At 35.0% G+C, this 21394-nt stretch overlaps 3 protein-coding genes and 1 long non-coding RNA gene across 8 annotated transcripts in view; 1 reads left to right on the forward strand and 3 right to left on the reverse strand.

Annotated features, from left to right (window-relative positions):
• si:ch73-196i15.3 overlaps positions 1-21394 on the forward strand; it is a 239069-nt gene that overhangs the window by 186066 nt on the left and 31609 nt on the right. The gene's annotated exons all lie outside the window — the stretch shown is intronic.
• LOC100535624 (uncharacterized) lies at positions 4413-8827 on the reverse strand. The gene is made up of 3 exons (XR_002459375.2): positions 8598-8827; positions 6962-7015; positions 4413-5385 (listed from the first exon to the last, which is right to left on the reverse strand). It is a non-coding gene; the product is annotated as an uncharacterized lncRNA (long non-coding RNA).
• Positions 11373-17053, reverse strand: dohh (deoxyhypusine hydroxylase/monooxygenase). 2 transcript variants are annotated; one of them, NM_199563.2, is given in 5 exon segments: positions 11373-11806; positions 12135-12384; positions 14550-14626; positions 14704-15039; positions 16944-17053. In NM_199563.2, coding segments are annotated over 4 exon segments (918 nt in total). In that variant the 5' UTR covers positions 14978-15039; positions 16944-17053; the 3' UTR covers positions 11373-11489.
• Positions 17201-20824, reverse strand: LOC100005423 (uncharacterized). 4 transcript variants are annotated; one of them, XM_073910306.1, is made up of 3 exons: positions 20515-20824; positions 19299-20327; positions 17201-17324 (listed from the first exon to the last, which is right to left on the reverse strand). In XM_073910306.1, the coding sequence occupies exons 1-3, from the start codon at positions 20698-20700 to the stop codon at positions 17274-17276; spliced, it is 1266 nt and encodes a 421-aa protein (XP_073766407.1). In that variant the 5' UTR covers positions 20701-20824; the 3' UTR covers positions 17201-17273. The 4 variants fall into 4 exon arrangements, 2 of the variants coding, with proteins under 2 accessions (XP_073766407.1, XP_021334084.1); XR_012384285.1 differs by lacking the exon at positions 17201-17324 and adding an exon at positions 17446-18075 and having other exon boundaries at positions 18175-20327; XR_011016577.1 differs by lacking the exon at positions 17201-17324 and adding an exon at positions 17446-18075 and having other exon boundaries at positions 18150-20327.

The following is a 21394-nucleotide window of genomic DNA, read 5'->3' on the forward strand; positions in this document are numbered from 1 at the left end:
CTTTAACTATTAGTCTGTTGTCTTGCATACTGTAGCACATGCAAAGCTACTTTCTTTGTTTTCAAACTGTACATCTTATCAGGCATTCTCTAGAAATCAGCCTCATGACTAGAAGTGCTGAAGTGCAGTTTAGGCTTCAGAGGATGATCTCAAGCTGTTGCTCAGCTGGTCTCGAAAATCAGCCAAAAGCTTGGAGAACTGCTCTGACCAGCAAATCATCTTAGACTGCTTTATGTTTCTGCCAAAGAAGTCAAGTGTTCTCTAGTAAAAAGGGGATTTTTTGAACACTGTTTATAGAAAATAAGCCCGCAAATGTGCAAAGAGGATTTGCAGGTCTTTAAGTGGAAAGAGACGGGTGAATGTTTTCTTGTCTCATACCTGCCAGATCATGGATGAGGTCTATGATGAGGTGTCTGATCATGGCGAACAGGGTGACGACGGTCACACTCACAGCCAGCAGCAGATATATCACATGCTTGGGTGGAAGAAACCGATTGTTTTCTTTGGGTTTGTAGTCCTGGAAAAAGTCCTCATGCAGATTATTGCTGTTCTCGTCTAAATCCATAAGTAGCGTTGTTTAGTCCTCTGCGTCAGGGTTAACACCTAATCGATAGCTTGTTTGTTTTCTTTTATTTCCTGTCGATCTGGGTCAAAATAATTAGCAAACATCATTTACTTTTTATTGACTTGAAGCATCATTGTAGGTTAAAGACAATTGCCATTAAATAATACTGTTACAAAGCAATGTCAATACAGTTTAAATGAATAGTTTACCCAAAAATAAAAAATAACCCTTTTATTTACTCTCCCTCATGTGGTTTTTAAACCTTTTAAGTTTCTTTTTTTTTTGTGTTAAACATAAACAAAGAAGATATTTTGAAGAATGCTGGTTGCTGGAACCCATCGACTTGCAAAGAAGGAAAATAAATACTATGGATGTCAATTGGTCCCAGCAACAAGCATTATTAAAAGTATCTAATTTTATTTAGTTTGAAAGGGAAGTAAGTTGGTTCGGTTGTGTTCATATTGCATAAATACCTATGTAAAACCACATCAAACTAATAGCTATGTAATTAAATTAAAAGTAATAAATATGAAATTATAATTCAGAAAACAGAAATAGTTTGGTATACCCTTATAAACGATGCTCTAATAATCTTTGTTTAACAACCTTTTTTTACCTACAATAATGTTAGTGGTATGCTGATGTTAGTGGTGAAATCTTTATGGTGTTAGTGGTGAAACATTTAAGGTGAACTCTTTAACAGGAATTTAAAAAAGACAAGAATAGAATTTATGTAAGGGTTAAATTGCATGATTCCATAATAAATTTAATGATCATTTATACAATATATAAATGTTTTGAAGAGTTATGCTCTGCAATGCCACATTTAATTTGACTATATATATGGCAATGAAAACAATAATATTGTAAGATATTACCACAATTGAAGTGAACACTTTGTATTTTAAAAAGGTTGTTTTATTTTTGAGATAAAAAACTTCAGTGTCACATGATCCTTCAGAAATCAGTTTTAACTATTTGAAAGTCTTTACTGACACTTTCAACCAAACTACTGGATTCTTGAAAAATTGAAGTATAATTAATAAATCAATATTGTAGTTATTAATATTTTTTAATTAATAAATACAGAAAATTCTACCTACCTTTCATTATCTGAAAAAAACATTCAAAACTTTAGCAAAAGTTTAATTGAATCCAATGTTATAATTTTTAAATACACTTAAAAAAGTGTTGAAAAAGAATAACATTGCATTAACTTTAGTGTGTTTAAAGATTATAACAGTGCATTAACCTCAACTATGGCTTAAGTTTTGAATCTGTTGTTCAGATAATGAAAGGTATGTGGAATTTGTATTATAATATTTATAATAATTAATTAATTCATTTCTTTTCGGCTAAGTCCCTTTATTAATCTGGGGTTGTCACAGCGGAATGAGCAGGCAACTTACCCAGCACATGTTTTACGCAGTGGGTGCCCTTCCAGCTGCCACCCATCTATGGGAAACATCCATACACTTTCATTCACACACATACACTATAGCCAATTTAGTTTATTCTATTCACCTGTACCGCATGTCTTTGGACTGTGGGCGAAAGTGGAGCACCCGGAGGAAACCCATGCAAACGCAGGGAGAACATGCAAACTCCACACAAAATGCCAGCTGAGACTCGAACCAGCGACCTTCTTGCTGTGAGGCAACAGCACTACCTACTGCGCCACTGTGTCGCCCTTAAAATAATAATAGTAAGTGCAAATCAAATGTCCAAGTAGACACTGTACATCAGTAATGTTTATTATTTTGTCTGTAAAGGAAGCTTCATTATAAAATAAAGAAAAAGATTTGATAGTTAAAATGTTAAAAAAAAAAAAAGTAAAAAAAATGTATCTGGTTAAATTAAATGGGCTAAATTTTATATTCTTATACTTTCATATATATATATATATATATATATATATATATATATATATATATATACTTAAAATTGAAAACTCCTTTAAAATGTAAGTTTTCAAGAATAACAACAACAAAAAGTTCAAAATGTAAACATTTAAACCAGAGCTCATTATGTTAATGCACAGGTATCTTCTCCTAGTTAAGGCTAAGGTTGGACTAATGATTTACGGCAGGGTTACTGTATATCTGAGCATCAGTATCAGTAGCCGTGTTTATGGTCAGATAATAAGTTGTGTACATACCTGTGAAACCCTTTTCCTCATTTTCTTGCTTCCAGTTTGGCTCCCATTTGATGCCGAAATGTCCTCTAGCCGTCGTCCTACTTGCTGCATATCCACAAAATCACAATAAAGGATGTCAGAGGGCAATAGTTTCTCTCAATGAGGGTTTTTCTTTAGTAACAGTGTCAGGAATTCCCTCTGACCTCAAGAACTTTAACAGCATACGACAACCCAGCTAATGTGCTTAGTGTCGTAAGGAGAAGCCTTGAGCCTGGATTTAGACTTTTCTGTGTATATCGCACAACACCTGTTGATATATTTAACATACTGTACAGTTGTATGAATGACGTCAATGAAAACGCAGTCTGTTACAGGAAATGGTTTCCATTGTCAGGGGAAAAAAGAATCTTTAGACCATTTTCACTTTCGAAGGTAAAACATGTTGTCCAAACAAAAAATGCAATAAAACAGTTATATGTCATAAACACATTTTTTCTGTTAAATATTCTACCAAATTTAAAATAAAAATGTTGCATTTAAGGAGTGACAGTGGCTCAGTGGTTAGCACTGTGCCCTCACAGCAAGAAGCTCGCTGGTTCCAGTCCCGGCTGGGTCAGTGGCATTTCTGTGTGGAGTTTGCATACCATGTTCTATGCTTTCCTGCCGGTGCTCTGGTTTCCCCCACAGTCCAAAGACATGCACTCTAGGTGACTTGAATAAATTAAATTGGCCATATAGTGTATGAGTGTGTATGAATGTTTCCCAGTATTGGGTTGAGGCTGGAAGGCCATTCGCTATGTAAAGCATATGCTGGATAAGTTAGTGATTCTGCTGTGGTGACCCCTGATGAAAAAAGGGAATAAGTCGAAGGAAAATGAATGAATGACACAATTTTATGGAATTTTCAGATTTTATGATATTTTCAGACATGTATGTTTGACCACTAAACACTAATGTTGTCCCTTAGAAAATCAACCTTTTGTAGAATAGTCTTTATTTTCAATCTAGCTTAAAATCCTTTTTATGTGTGTGTGTGAAGACGGAAGTTTATCAATATTACTCGTTTTTAGTTTCCCTTTCTTCAGAAATCATTTGAATTTAGTAATCAGGTGACGTTTAATATTATAAGAAATGTTCAAAGCATTAAGTTTTTTGTGCATTTTTATTTTTATTTTAGATCTTTGATAAATAGTTTAAATTTGAAAGATACATTTTTAACATTACAAATGTTAATTCAATTCATGCTGGTTAACATTAGTAAATGCACTGTGACTTGCAATGAATGACTGTGTTTTCAATAACCAATAGAAACGAACATGAACAAATACTGTAATACATGTATTAATTAATTAAGCTTATTGTAACGTGTTACCGTTTTAAAATAATATTTAAAAAAATGAAATAAGTCCTTACAGTCAGTGTAACAAATAAAAATGATGTAAACTTGATCATAATAATACAAATTAAAGGTGTATACCTTGTGGACATTTAAATTACAGTCCAGAAATAAACAGGACACAACATAGTGCTGCAGGGCAACTGATAATTAAGGGGTGAATAAAGAGACTAAGCCGAAGGAAAATGAATGAATGAATGTTGCATTTGAAGCATTTTATGAAATTTTCAGATTTTATGATGTTTTGACATGTTAATATGCACCTTTTGACCACAAAACACCAATGTTTTTCCTTAGAAAGGCCAGGAAATCAATTCTTTGTAGAATAATCTTTATTTTCAATCACCACAAATGTTCTGACGGATTGGAGTTTTCTGAAATTATAATGAAGCTCAATATTTTATTTGAAACATGTTGTTGGACTTAAAATTAAAAAACTAAATAAAGATCAGCATTTTACTCAATCTCATACCTAATAAAGTACACCTCATACAGTAAATCAAGAACAATATATACGGTCTAAAAATATAATTGAATAATATTTCAATCTTCAGTCAGTCAGCTTGACTTCATTACATTACACCAGCCAAAGTGTTTGCGGGTAAGCTCAGGTAGCAGCATCTTCTTAATGTAACAACTGAACGAAACCGTAATCCCACACAAACAGTGTGTCAAATAAGGTCTGTGCATTCACTGGAGAACAGAAAGTACATCATCAGTGGTGATCAAACAGCTACAGCTCCCTCTGTCTGCGCCGAGCACCCTGCCTGAACTAGCACACGCTAATCATGCTAATCCGGATCAGAGAGTAGGTTACAGGAGGACAAATGCCATGTAAACAGTACCAATACTCTCTATATTATACTCATTTATTATTGTCGAGGGAATTGGGCATGTCTAAGAAAGCCACAAAGATTCACAAAACATGGGCAGCTACTTTGCTAAATATAGTTAGAAAACATACAAAATTACAAACACATTTTGCTACAGATTTACAACAAATTATAAGCTTGGTGCTTTCGTGCTCCTTGTTTTGATGGAAATGAGCAGCCATGATTGATTTTAAGACTGTAATAAAGAGTTAGAGTTTGACTAGTGGATGAAAGATGAGGGATTGTATTCAGTGACATCATGTTAATACAGTAGATATAAATGGCAGATATTCTTCAGTCAAATATCAGTCTGTTCCTTTTTGTTACATTTTCTCTTTTTCATCCTGCTTCCAAGGATTAGCTTTCCTCTTCTTCGTCATCATCTTCTTTTTCTTCTTATGGTCAAGGTCTCAGTCTGTGTGAAAAAGCAAACGTATGTCCTGAAATGTAGATATTGATTTGATAAGAGCAGAGTTCATTATACTGTGCTAAAGGCCTGTGAAGTAGCCTGATATGATTGCGTTAATCCCACTCTTAATCCTTTGGCTGACATCGCGCTGACTCTGATATTCCACAGCAGCTGTCTTTCATGAAGGTGAAAGCTGTAATCAAGGGTTAGCTATACTGTAATCCAGCTAATCCTGTCTGAGATGTGCTCTCAGGAGGCACTCTGGCCGCTTTAGAAATGCCTTTTCATAGCAGTTATAATTCACATTAATACAAAAATAAAGGATCTTTGTTGGTTCCATAAAGAACTTTTAACATCTGTGGAGACTTTGCTTTAAACAAATGGTTAAAGTGGAAAAACTTCATACTGAGAAATGTGTGGTTCTCCTAGGAACAGTTATTTTGAGAATCAAAAGGGTTCTTATGTGGCATCACTGCACTCTTTTGAAAATTTTAAAGATTCCACCATACCTTAATTATTCCAAGTAACTAACAATACTAAGTTATAGTTACATTTTCTTTGGATTTAAAGGTGCTTTTGTGGAACTATTGATCTCTTCCTTTTTAATAAAGTATCGAAACCTTTTTTTGTTAATTGTGTGTTAGAATAGTTGTATAAAACAACATAACAAAACTCATAATTATTTTAATAATTTGCAACTTTCACTAACTAAAAAAATATACTCATAATAACAACACATTTTAAAAATTATTCTTTTAAATTTTAAAATTATTTATGTATTATTTTGAATTTTAAATTATGAATTTTTATCAATATTACTTTAGTTTTTAGTTTTTACATCCTTCAAAAATCATTTGAATATTTAGTAATAAGGTGACATTTCATATTATTAGCAATGTTAAAAAGCAATGCTTTTTTGTGGAAACTTTTTTTAGATTGATAAATTGTATTGATAAATACATTGATAAATTGTTTATATTTGAAAAATACATTTTAACAGTACATTTTAAAATATTTTAACTGTAACCTTTGTAACTTTGTAACTTTGATCATTTTATTGCAGTCTTGCTGAACACCTTTAATGGTCACACTTTACAATAGGGTTTTGTTAGTTAATGTTAGGTAATGCATTTATTAAAAACATGAACTTATTATGAACATAACTTGTACAGCATTTATTAATCATGGTTCAACATTTACTAATGCATTATTAACATCTAAATTAAACATTAGTTAATGCACCGTGAGTTAACATGAGCTAACAATGAACAACTGTATTTCCATTAATTAACATGAATAAATGCTGTAATAGATTGTTTGTGAATGTTAATAAACACATTAATTGACATTAAAGATTAGATTAAAGGAGTAACACTTTACAATAAGGTTGTATTAATTAAAGTAATGATATAAGTCTTTATTGTCCGTAACTAATAAATTAAAATGAATTATACAAACTTTATCATAATAATAGAAATTTACATTTGTATATCTTGTGGACAAATTTAAATTACAGTCCAGAAATAAACATGCATACACAAGTGCTACAGGGTGCTGATGACTTTGCTAACTCTATACTCACTCAGACTGGGATTTCCTCAGGTTCAGGCGCATCCTTGAGCTTCTTGCAGAAAACCTGAGACAGAAGGAAGTTCCAGTAGATGATGGTTAAACTGGTGTTGGCAGTTACGATGCCGATCAGTACAGGATGCATGTCTGCTTTCAGTGGTGTTTCTGTTCTTCCAGAGGCTGAAGCTGAACAAGCCCTCTCTGAGTTTCTGAATGACTGACCGACTGACTGGACTGACGTGTTTGTTTGAGCCTGTGATCCAGACAGACCTGATCCTCTATGAGTCATATCTGATCTGATATTATTCATCTCCCTGTCACCTCTAACTGTCCTTCTGCATGTCTGCTGGTTAATGGATTCAGAAAAACTGGATGTTTTACTCCAGGGAAGACAGGATAGGTTTATTCATTAAATTTATGTTTTTATCCGCCTTAAAGATCAGACTATTCAAGGGCTTTTCGACATGTTTATGAAATATTTATTTCAATTAAATCAACATATGTAACCTTTGTGATAGCAAGTCACACAGCAGCCACAATAGATTGATTTATAATGAAAATACTACCATTTACTAAAAGATACAATTACACTAGCATTATCACATTCACTATTGTTAAAGGGTTTTGGGTCAGAAAAGATTGCGATCTCACTTTTTATTAATTAGCCTTAGATACTTGGAGAAAAAAGTAGATTGTACTTTTTTTTGTTCATGTTGTATTGCACAACACATGATGCTACTGAGGTGGTATACTGGTAATGTTAGGGACAAGTTTGGTGGTACGGGTAGTTTTAATGGTGGATTAAGGTGTAACGAATGTGTCAACAGTGTAATTATAAATTTAAATACATAAAATAATTACAGCTGCAATTACATGCTGATAATTTTTAAAGTATAAATGTTAAACATAAAAAATTATGTACATAGGTATATTGTACCAAATGATTTATTTTAATGCAAGTACAGAAATTAAGGCTGTTAAATAAAAAGTGGAGTAAATATTTTAGCATGAATTTATTAAACAGTGATGGTTTCAACTGATCAAAACTGTTTAACGTCATTGATAGCAAATGTAACAAATTTTAACATGAACCCCAAATCATATTGCAATAATTTTTGCACTGTAAAACATTATATGATCAATTAGTCATAGCAGCATGACTTTAGTCCATTGTAACTTATTAAACTGAATTAGTCATGTTCTAACTTAATTGCATAAGTTATGCAAGCAGTGTTAAGTCAGTTTAACGTAATAGTTCAATAGACTAATAAGGTGAAGTTGATTCAGTTTAAATTTAAGGATTTTAACCAGGATTGTTTTTACAGTGTGAAGGCTCATGACAAACAAATAAATATATATATATATATATATATATATATATATATATATATATATATATATATATATATATATATATATATATTGCAATATAGCGAGTACAGAGCTAAACTGTGTTGTTTTCTTTAAATTGGTTTTCTTTCTAAAAAGCTACAAAATTGCAATTATTACAAATCAAACAAGCAGACAACAGCAGCAGAAGTGGAAACATACAAAATTATACATACTTTCATTTCATTCATATTATTATCCTTCTTTTGTGCAAAAAAAAAATATATATATATATAATAATAATAAACTGAATACGTTACCTGGAAGTCAGTGCCTTCTCAATAATTTTTTTTTTGTTCTTTATTTTAAATATTAATTCAAAAGAAACTGTAGCCTAAGCAGGGTTGTCTTTTTTGTCTTCATCCTCAGTCTTCTTATAAAAGGCTTCTGTCAGAATGAAGATCCAGTATGCGATGGTCATGGAGGTGTTAATTGTGACGATACCAATCATAAAAGGATGAAGCATGTTTGCAAGCGCTGCGCCGTCTGCAATGTTTGTCTGCTTTGTACCACTTTTTAAGTGGTTTGGTCCAGCCTTTTCTTGAGGATGTGGCCTACACGCCTCCCACCAAGCTTAATATTAGCATAAAAATCCTTTGCTGAATAAGTGTTTGGTCTCCCTCCATCCACCAACATCAGTCAATTTGGAGAGCACATGTACTGTCATCTTCCTAAAGGGCCAGTTCCCCCAATAATAAACATTGAGTAAATGTTAAGATTTTTTTTCTTTATTTTTAATCTCTTTAAATGAAAATGTGCAATTGTTTTTCTCTTCTTTTGATAAAACACATTTAAAAAAAAAACGTAGATACAAAAGCAGTCGGGGTGATGCTTTCACAAAAGTGTTTGTTTACATTGATTGATTGTTATGCTAAATTGCAATGATCTCTTATGGATTAAAGAATTTGGATTTTAATTTGCCATGTGCCTCTTTAAGCTGGACTCTTATTGAATGAGATAGACTGCTGTGTGGATTAGGTTGGTCAGAATGTAGTTTAAAAACCTCGCACCAGCACTAGTGCTCTTAGCTGTGCTAATCACCTCTGCTCATGGGTGGAGGATTTACCTTTACTGAAGATAAGAGACTTAATTAGTGATATCACAAGATTTTATGATGCTTTAAGCCCAAAGTATAAAGCTATGCATTTGATAGCAGACATGAACACACGTGCTCAGAATGACAGATTCAATCTTGGTCAGATTCGCTGTCTTTTCTCTCCAAAAGTAACAGGTGATTGGAGTGATAATCACCTCACACTGTGTCTTTGGTAGTTTGTTGTTTTTGTTCCTCTTTCTTTTCTGACTGAAACAATAACCCAGTTCGGTGTTGACACCTTGTGGACAAACTAATCCACTAATCCACACAACAGTAATATTTTAAGAACAACAAAAACAATTCAGTTTACCCGCGTCTTTTTTTGCTTCAATATGAAGCTTTTAACACTACAAGCATTTTTAAATTAAAAATATTTTTTGTTGCATTTATTTGATATTATTTATACTTAGATTCAACAATAATTTTGAATTGTCAAATTAACAGTAATATTTTAAATTTAAATTTAAATATGTACATATAAATGTACTTTATATAAAGCTTTTGAGCTGCTTGTGAACCTACATTATTAAATTGGTTGACTGATTTGCACTGGTATAATACTTTCTTTGTGGCCTTTTCAAGCTTTTGCTACATCAGTTGTTTATTTCTGCCTTGTAACTACATTTACCTTATTTCTGATAATGATCTCTTAATCTCATAATTGTGTCGATTCTCTTGCGAATCAAACAATCTAGATTTAATCACAAACTCTGGGTTAAACCCCAAGTCAATAGAGAAATTTTGTCAAGCATACTGAACCACTTAATTTTACGGTTGGATCTGTTTCGTTTTTGTCAACCCTAAACTTGCACTAAAACCCAGAGTTTGCACTTGTTTTGAGCCTCACGCCTGTGAAATTTGCATATTATGCACAGCACTGTATGTATACCGCACATGTTTTCAAAAATTAAGCCAAAACATTTTGTTTGCCCCTGGAGGCTGGCTGCTTTACATCAAAAATCCCTCCATCTCCATGTAAACAGAAGAGATGTGAGCTTGATTTAAAAATCAATTAGAGATGAATCATCTACTTTTTTTATAGTCTATGATAGGGCTGCACGATATTTTAAATGTTGTACTTTTTTTGTACCCGAATGCTTTAAACTCTCTTAAAGTGCATGCGAATGATCTACTATGGTTAAACATCGCAATGACTCCACAAATCTCATGAATTCTCAATTGTTGTTCTGATCAACTATAATCCTGCGACATTGCATATCATGCGATGTGACCATTGCAGACACACACATTACAGTATCGATGCTGAAACAATTTAAAGGGTTCACACATAGCTGATCATGGGTTATAAAGCTTTTTTGGGATGCTGTCCTGAGAGAGAGCCCTGGGCTCCCTCCTGTTTGCAGGGCGAGAGGGGAGTTTAAGCTCAGGTAGATCTTGATTATCTCCACCCGGCTTATTTCTGGCTTATGACAGATACAGGATGGCTAAGGAGTGGTGTACTCTTGCTAAAAGCTTGGCTATGGTATCAATTTGGTATGTTCAATTTACCTAGGTTGCATGTTTTTTTTGGACTGTGGGAGGAACCCGGGGAAAACCCACGTGAGCAAGGGGAGAACGAGCAAACTCTGCACAGAAAGGTCAACTGGTTTAGTTGGGACTTTAACTGGACACATTTTTTTTGTTAGGCAACAGTGCTAGTCACTGGGCTGCTGTGTCACCCATCTGGAAAGAAGGGGGAGTAGGGATGGGTAGATCGGGATTCTTCAGGACAAAGATAGAGATAAGGAAACTGGTTATCTATAGTAAATAAGCAATCCTCTGATTAGAGAATCAGTCATGAGCTGATGTGGGAGCAGCTGAGAACAATCACAAGCATGTGATCCTCTCGAAATTAGTTTATAAATAAACTACACATATTGTGCAGCTGTATATGATGAAAACTGAAATATACTTAAAGGCAGAATAAGACAGGTAAATATGTGGTTGAATAAATGCTTTTATTTTGCCTTCCAAATTAATTAAATATCCAAACAGCTTTCACTTGCATTTGAAATATGGATAGTCTGTGTGTTTTGGAAAATGTGTGTAAAAGTTTTTAGTGAGCGCTCTGCAGTCTGAGCAGTCCGTCTGCATACTGGAACTGTGAGCTGTTCTCATACTCCAGCATGTCTAGTGCGACCTCACAGCTCTCCTTTACCACCCGCTCCTGGTCTTTCCTATAGCGTTCCAGGATCTGGACACACGGCTCCTTCCCGATGGAGCCCAGCGCCTCCGCACACTCATGTCGGACCATGGCATTCTCATCCATCTTCTCCAAAGCTGCCTGCAGCTGAGGGATGCTGGCCGCATGCTGGATCTGACCCAACACATAGCCAATCTCATGGCGGAACAAGGCACTGCTGCACTGAAGACCTGCCACAATGATTTTGAAAGACATTAACACGTTTATTCAGCATTCAATAGATCAAAGTGACAGTAATAGCTTATGCTCAGAATTATACTTTAAATCAATGCTGTCCTTGTTAATAACAATTATTAACTGAGCCTCAAATCAGCATAATACAGATTTCTTGAAGTCAAGTGCAACATTGTTGCCATGTTTGTGAAGCACTTTGGTCAACATTCAGCTTCAGAAAATGCAGCTTTGTAATAACAAAAAAATTTCTAACCTAAAAATGTAAAACTTATATTAGTTTACTAATTAACTTTGTTTTTATGCATCTCGCAAATCTTTTCTCACCATCTCCAAGAGCCAGAACAGCCTCTTCAGTTCCAAGATTCCTCAGAGCAAACATGGCTCTGTAGCGATCAAACAGTGGCAGAGTTTCATCTAAGAGCTGTGTCCTCAGTTCTGGGACACTTTTTCTTTGGGCAGGGGGAGCGGGGTCCACAGAGCAGTAGGGGTTTTCATCTGTCCCATCTTTTGTCTGCTCGCCACCATTCATGAGCCACTCCAGCCTCTTGACCGCCAGCTGACAAGTTTCTGCCACCTATAAAAATAAGAGTGTTGTAATAAAACCTATTAAGAGTAGGATTTTAATAATCAATATCTTTCCATGAAATACAATATTGTGATATAGACACAATTAGGACAATACTGATTAAAAACCTAGGTAAACCGATGTTTGATTGCTCCTACTTTATAAACTGCATTATTGAAATGCAGTATAGACGCATGCAAAGACTTTTTGCCAAATTGGATTTTAACCGTTAGACAACAAACAAAAAGCTTTGTTTTGAGCAATAGTTTTTATCCACTAGTCTTCACAAATAACATGACAAACCCTTAACTGCATTGCTTTTTCAACTTAAAATTAAACACCAAAAATTGCATATGGTACTTTCTTTTTTTTTTACTCATTATTCTGAAAGGAAATGAGGATGTGTGCCATTAATTAATCTATGTACCTTAAAATCTAAAATGGAAACATGAAAGAAATAATCCAAAAGCAACTCAAGTGAACATCTTATGGCATGTTTCCACTGATTGGTAAGGTACAAAGAGCTTTTATGGCTGTTTCCACTGTCAAAAGGTACTAAAAAGCGAACCGTACCATACCACTTTATGGGTACCTAGCACGACAAAAGGATACCAAAAGGTGAAGCCAGACGCACAGCTGAATGCTATTGGTTTACAAAGATATGTCACTAGTTCATGCACAAGCCAGGAGAATGAAAACAAAGAAAGAGCCATTTTTAATTACACAGCAGAGATATTACACTCTGTAATTCCTGCCCCTGTCAAGGACACCTGCGGGACTCTGGACTATGCAGGCTCACACACACACAAACATATCTACAGATAAACATTCACCACCGATCCCCATCCAAACGCCTTCGTGTGCTTTTACCCACGTGGGGCGTGGGCGGGGATGTGACTTGCGCCTTGAAATGGCTGCCCGCACTCAACGGACTGTTTTCCATTTCCCCTGTTCCCATCCCCTGTGTCTATGTTGTGTCTTGCCGGTGTGCTTATGCTAAGATAGGGATGTTTTTCTCCCTTTTCTCACTTTGTCCTAATCAAGGGCAAGCTGAGGGGGTGTTTTTTTTTTTTTGCCTAACTGTCCAAATGTATCTTTCTTCAATTCTAAATGCTACCTCCTATGATCTGTCTCCCCTGAAAAGTGTGATGTTTTGTGTATGGTCTGGGGGGTCCAATTTCGCTATACGAAAGTGTAGTGACAAATAAAGGCTTGATTGATTGATTGATTACACCGTAATAATATATACATATAATAACGAGCCATGACCAACCAGAGCTTAAACAAACCTTGTGGTCGTCTTGATGAACAGCCACAAAGCCAAGAAGAAGAGCTGAATCTAACCTGTGCCCTGTTGTTGTTTACAAGGCTGTCTTAAAGTGCAAGTGGTTTCACTTTCTCTATATAGCTTGCTGTGTGCATCTGTACTTTAAATAACAAACTTCTTGAGCTGATGATAATAACGTGTGTGTGACTTCCGACCCTTTTAGAAATGGACAAACGCGAGAGTGAAGCGCAAAAAAACAAAGGAGCGAATAATTCGTTCAGCAACCTAAATCATGAACAAACTGCCATGTATAACTATTATCATAACCTTTTAGACTATTATTAACTCGACGAATGACAGAATTACTTTCTAACAAGAGGCTACATGTGCTGGTGAAGATTAAAGATGCAAATGAGATATTTGCAACTGGTAACATATATCGCAGACTATAAGGGTCTGTATGTGCTCATATATGTAGCATTTATTTATTTCATGTAATTGCAGGTGTTACAGTAGGCTATTTCGCACCACCATTGATCTGCAGTTATAATCAAATTATGTTCATAGAAAAGTTAGTAATGAACATTTATACACAAGTATTTATTTATATAAAGCCTCTGTTTTGTGAGAAGTGCTTCTCATATGATATGTGAACGACCTGTACAGCTTTCCCTTGACATTTTCTCGAGCGAGAATGACGTTGGCTGAAACTTTCTTTCGTACACCATGCCCACCATTGGTACCCTTTTCACAGTGAAAACACAAGCCTGATAAAGGTGACCCGTACCGTACCACTAAGTGGAAACGGGCTATTAATATTGATATCATCTCAACTAGAAAAATTAAATAATTAGATTTCTGATGTCCATGTAACCATACACATTGTCTGATGAATTGTCTACTGTACCTCAATAACTGGATCTTCTGCATATTTCTTCAATAACTCTAAGACTTTGGGATTTCCAATGGCTCCCAACGCTTCTCCTAGAAATTAAAACAGAATTAATATGAGTTGAAGAAAAAATGCAATAAGCAAGAAATTATCTCTTTGTAATCTTTACCTGCTTCATGTCTGACCATTGGCTCTTGGTTTGTGTCTTTCAGGACTGCCTCTAGGGTAGGAATGGCGCTCTCGTCTTGCATTTGTCCAAGGCAGTACGCCAGCTCATGCTTCAAAAGTGCAGATTCATCCACAAAAGCTTCACTGATCCACTTCACGGCCTCTGCTCCTCCGAGGTTACGGAGAGTGAAAAGAGCTCTAAAGCGTGTTGTCAAGTCCTGCTTTGTGTTGACCAGGATGCTCCCCACCGCAGCAATATCCTTATCGTTCGCCATGAGGAAGGTTTGGTGAATGTTCTTATGTGCAGGTTAAACAGGGAGCAGCAGACATACACAACCTGGATTTACAAGCAACAACAAAGTCAACTTAGTGATAAATGAAAGTGTTGATCATATGATGATTCAGAGTCATCTGAGCTGACTATCTAGACAGCATTTTGCAATAAATGTGCAATAATATGTGATTGGTCAACCATTTACCAGAACAAGGAAAGCAGTTACTAGTTCACACTTAGTAAATTTATTTTGATAACAAAGCAACTGCACTAGAACTGTGTTCATCATTTGGATACGTGTGAAACAGTCATAAACTTTCATTGTGCTAAATAACATTAAACAATAAAAAAGAACTAAACCTATATTCTTATTCAATCCAAAAGAGAACTGAACTAGTGTGTAATGTCTCCAATTTTCTAACAAAATGCATCATTTTATGTCTAATGACTCAGCTTAATCTTTTTCATTTAGAAGGTTGTTTGCATCTAGAATAAACTGGTACAAAGGGGGAATTGAGGTCATGTTGGTTTTTATATTTGCACTTTTATTCAGTGACAACTTGTAATATAAGGCCTGAAGCTACATGGGGGTTTGAGTGGTTCCGAAGACCCTGGCCTCAGTGATAAAGGTCCAGAATTTGTCCCACTTGTGAATTCATTTGCCTGCTATGCCGTCATAAATTGTGAAAATAACCCATCGAAAAGGCTTTAAGACCAAGCAGAATCCTGGTGTGACTTCAGTTAATCAGTTTTGTTCAATGCAAACTATTATTTTTCAAGAGACCAACATCCAGCTGTGCATGAAAACATCTGATGTAAGGGAAGTCATCTTTCACTGTTTTTAAAGAGAAAACATCTGACTTTTATTTTTATAAAATGTAAAGCACCAAAAGCGACCCATGTTAAAATAAATTGAAATACTATTTTGGCAATTGTTGTCATCCAAGAATTTTCTAATGTACTTTTTTTTTTTACAAAAAGGCTAGAAAAATTGTGACGCTCTAAATTATTGTATTTTGATTTTTTGTTATACAAATTCTAGCTGAAAAAAGTCATGAATGTGCTGGCTAGTTTGTTATTTGCCTAATAAATTACATTAGTCTACAGTTTTTAATTTACAACTTTTCTCTAATGATACATAGTTTCAATAATAAATTTATACTTTAAAAACAAATAATTACCATATTTATTTATTCTAAATATTTGGGATATATTTTTGATTCTCCAAAAAGTGTGCTAATGATGACCATCTGACAAGCTAATCCAGCTAAAAATAGTGCTTTAGAACGTCACCTAAATGCAGCAGTTAAATCTTATAATTAAATAGAAAATTAAGTGAATGACTGCAAAAAGGTCCACTTTTAGAGAAAAAAACACCCCCTTCAACAGGCTGGCTACGGGCATGGATATGCTCCCCTATATTGTAAACCATGGTACTTTGAAAATTCAGTCTAATCATATGCAAGTATGACTTGAAAACTACAATAGCGCACAGTTTATTTGTCATTGGTTGCTACTATGATTTCTTTGATCAGCGTTTGAAAAAAATGTTTATCAAGGAGCAAGAATGTATAAATTTAAAATCAACTTTACATCAATAAAACACCATTTAGTCCGAAATAAGAGCTGGATGTGCATTCATTCATGCAAGCTTTTCTCCAACTTAACAGTTCTTTCGCTCGTTCATTAATATCGTAGATTAGACCAATACAAAACTACATTTTATTCTCGTGTCTATAATACATTGAGCATGGTCAATATTGACTCAGTATTATTTTACACGCACTCGTTGTTTTATCATTTAAAGGCCTGAGCACTGTAGCAGCAGCAGCACACGCGTCACTCGGTTTCACTGTCTGCTCAGTTTAAACGCCACAGGCAGCCGGAATATGAACATTACAATGATGCTGGCAGAATTAAAATTGTCACTCGCTACAGTCGCTGAACTGTACGTGTTATGAACTTACTACAAATTAGTTTTCTTCAGTCATATGGAGCTCTCCATCATCCAACTTCTCATGCTGTCCACTCAAGAAGAAACCGCTTCACTTGTGTAACCCAAAAGTGAGAATTAGAGAAGCGCCACCTATTGGACTGGAGCAATTAAAGCAAATTAACACCGATTCAAATACCGGAAAGTGGATCGCAACATTTTTTTTTTACACAATATTGTTTAATAATTATACTAATAGTCAATGAAATAATATAATTGATTTACATTTAAACAGCTTTTTAATTTAGATATATTAAAAATTATGATGTAAATAAAGTTTTCCTGTTTTGAGGCTGCCAGAGGATTAATGTTGTGTATTGAAACTTTCAGTCTCTGACGTTACATGTGACCTCTTCTGTTATGAAGAAAAAAGCACAGTAAACAACACAGTAATGGTAATAATTCAAATGTTGAAATAATTTTCTAATATTTCAAATATGCATTGTATTATTGTTTCCAAAAAACAAAGCACAAAGTTTAAAGTGTTTTCACACTTGGAAGTTTTGGTTTTATTAAAATGTACTTTGAGATTGCTCTTATTGCAGTTCATTTCTGTAAGTCTGCACTCAACAAGCAGACCTGACCAGAACCTGTGAAGAAATGGGCCTCAGTCTGCTTCTGAAACAAACTTACATTTCTTTTCTCATATCATAGTGAAGTGGCTGCTCATTATAGTTTAACATAAGCATCATAAACTTGTTTTAGCAGATTTTCAACCTTTAGACATGTTAGTAGAATTAAAAAATAAGTTTCGCATAAGCAAACGGGCAAAGTTACTTTTGAAAGTATTGCGCTACAATAATGAGGTACTCCACCAAAAAAGTAACTAGTTGCTTTTTATGATAGGAAATGTTTACTTTCTAGTTACTTTTTCTGACCTGGCTGAGGCTTGATCCTTTTCAGAACTTGCATGTTTTTTAAATAGAGCAGTTCTGAAATTAACAAAACACTGTATAACCTAAAATTAATTTACCTTTAAAAAAAAAACACATAAACCAAATTAATGTACACTTTCAGAAATAAAGTAATAAAGGTACAGGAGCTGTCTCTGTGGCAGTACCTTTTCAAAGGGTACAAATTTGTACTTAAATGGTCCACAATGGTACCTCAAAGGTACTTTTTAGGTATATTTGGGTACTGACATGCACCTTTAAGGTACCATTGTGGACTCTTTGGGTACAAATATTTATATTTTAAAATGGTACTGCCACAGAGACTCCTGTACCTTTATTTCTGAGAGTGTAGAATAATGTTATCTTTGGAGAACTTCCTGACCCCAGAGCTATACATGCCGTATATACAGGTTAATAAAATTTAAAGCAAAGTGCTTGCTACTTTTGTACTTTTTGTCTTATAAGCTCAGTAAAATCACTGTCCAGTCAAATAATCCTCTTTTTCTTTTCTTTCTTGTGTTCAAAATAATGAGAATATTTCCATCACAGAAAGACTCTGCCATCTTCATTTCTGTCTGTTCCCGCATTCTCTCATTGCATGTGATTCAATGTGACTGTTCATTTTATATCAGCAATTTAATTTTTTAAAAGCGTATTACCTAAACTAAAAAGTAACTTTTCTAACTCACGCTAATTTTTTTAAAAAGTAAAATGTAATGCTTTGCTTTACTTGTTACTTAGAAAAGTAATATTACGTAACTCGCGTTACTTGTAATGCGTTTCCTCCAACACTAGTCATAAGTATATGTCACTGTTAAATACATGTCACAGAAGCTGATAAGTTTGATGATGAACCAGAACAAAATGTGTCATTTTCTTTGTTTAGAAATCAGAGAACCTGATTAACCTGATGTTATAGCAGGCAATCTAACATGATCTAGGATTGCTTGGTGTTTTGTAGCTCATCCTGGGATTGTTGTCATGGCAGCAGGCCTGTAAGCTCAAATATGTGTGGGAGAAAAATTACTTTAGGCGAAAACAAAGAAAGATTGTAAAAAATTTCAACTTCAAGAAAAGGTGATACTGACAGTCAGTAGCTAACACTGATATTTTCTGATTATCCTATTGAATTGGAGAAAATAATGAAAGATAATTCATAAAATGAGATGCTGATTTAAATACATGTTTAAATATAAATGTATAGCTTTCCTAATGCCATTTGAGAGTATTAAAAAGCAGCTATAATGAGGCTAATAAAATGAACAGTCTAACACCAGCTATGTTGTTCCAGCACTGTCCACTTGAGGAGGCTCTGGCACAGGCAGAACCGGGCTGCTTGTTGGGGACTGATCAAATGTTTGGCTCTGCTGCTGCTGCTCAAAATAACTACAGACTACAGAACGTACGGCCTCAGCATTAGGATCATCTATATATACCGTAGACACATCTTTGGGCTGTGGACATTCATTCTGACTCAGTGCTTCAACCCACTCGTCTTTAAACGGGCTGTCGTGAACACTACAGATATTGTGTAATATACAGCAAGCTACAGCCATCTTGGACACCAAATCGACGTTGTTGTCATTTCTGTTGTGCAGACACTGCCAGCGTGCTTTGAGGCGCTGGAAAGCTTGCTCGATGACTTTAAGGCCGAGGTTGAGTTTGACGTTGAAGGTTTGCTGTTGTGGGGTTAGATTGGATGAAGATGGATAACATTTCAGTAACCAATTCTGAAGAGAAAACCCCACATCCCCCAACAACAGAAACCCCAACGGGCGTCCCATGAGTTCTTTGGGCGGCTGAGAGCAAAAACCTCCCTTCTCTGCCATAGTCCACAGTTCTGAGCTCTGCAAGATGGTCATATCATCTGTGCTGCCTGTAAAACCAGAACACACGTCCCAGAAATTACCATGAGCGTTCACCACCCCTTGGAGAACCACAGAGTGCCACCCGCTTGGGTTCCAGCAGTCCTGGCTCTCCGCGGCAGGCAGGTTAACTGGGATGTGAAGGGAATCGATGACGCCGATGCAATGAGGAAAACCCCACAAGCTACGAAACTGCTCCACATTGTCCTCTAGTTCATGTTGTGCTGGTAGTTGCATGTAGATGGGTTTTAATAACAAAATGATGGCTTCACACACCTCCCGCACACACTGACACACAGCAGGGATTGGCACCCCAAATAGTTCGCTTAAAAAGCAGTACTCTGTGCTGGTGGACAAACGCATTAAGGCCATGGCTATGCATTTCTCCAATGTTATGGTTTGTTGGGTTTGCTGTATGTACACTTGCTCCAGCTGAGGCTTGAGTTTCGTGCTCAGGAGGAGGAAGATTTCTCTTGTGACGTGGAACTTGTCAAGCCAGTCTTCCGGTCCAAACTCAGTCATTACCACTCTTTCCCACCAGTCTGGGTCTGAAGGGATTGGGACATGATTTGGCAAATCTTCTTCAGTCGGTGATGGAGACTGGATTATACGGAGAGGCAACAATAAATTACATTACATACATGCATTTTTGAGGAGTTATTCTGTAAAGCTTCAATATAATTTATTAACATTTTATTTTCTTCACATTCCTGTGCACAATAAAGAGTTACTTCAGTAGAGTCAAGTCTTGGAAATTAATGTAAACATTCACAGAAATGTGGTTTACCGTTCTCGTGCTCAGGTAATTCTGGAAAAGATGCCTTCGATATCGGATTCTTTTGTGAATTTCTGCTCGCCTTTCTAATATGTAGTTGCGGATTTCTTCTTTTCGGCGGCGAATTTTGGATGCAAGCAAGTATTTCATCTCTGCGGCATCTCTCGCCTCGTCCGTTTTCAAATACGAACGTGGCATTTTGTGTGGAAGGTGTAAATACTTTACACAGTAAAACGGTTTATTCGTGATTTAAAAAGGACTGATCATAGTCAAAGAGGATAGCACCATGATCATCACTCACATAACATTGCAACTGTGAACTAACTTAATAAGGAGCGCCACTTCCGGTTTCCCAAAGTTTTAACAAAATAAAAGTATTTATTTTAAAACAATGGTACATGTTTACTGTTATTATTATCATCATTATTAGTATTAGTAGTATTTGTTCATTTGTTTTTACCTATATTTAAATAATTTCTTCTCCTATATTCTGTCTTAATTGAACCAGTTACACTAGTAACGTAAACAGTGGATTTAGTTATAGATCAATAGATGTTATTACTTCAGTACTATTATGTATTAGTGTTCATTTACAAAGAAATAATAAAAATACTCTAGATGATATATATATATATATATATATATATATATATATATATATATATATATATATATATATATATATACTTTATAAAACAGTTTTAAAATGACAGTACAACATGAGTACACGTCAGGCGTCATGAATTGAATCTCATCTCAGTAATTCTTTATCATAATGTGCAAAATTTTACATTTTTTTACAAATAAATTCAATTCAAACATATATAATTTAATGGATTTTTTTCGTACAGAATAATGTACCAATCTTCGCAATTAAAAAAGAAATACGTCA

The sequence above is a fragment of the Danio rerio genome, chromosome 8 (genome assembly GCF_049306965.1).
Source record: "Danio rerio strain Tuebingen ecotype United States chromosome 8, GRCz12tu, whole genome shotgun sequence".
In the NCBI taxonomy this organism is placed as follows: domain Eukaryota; kingdom Metazoa; phylum Chordata; class Actinopteri; order Cypriniformes; family Danionidae; genus Danio; species Danio rerio.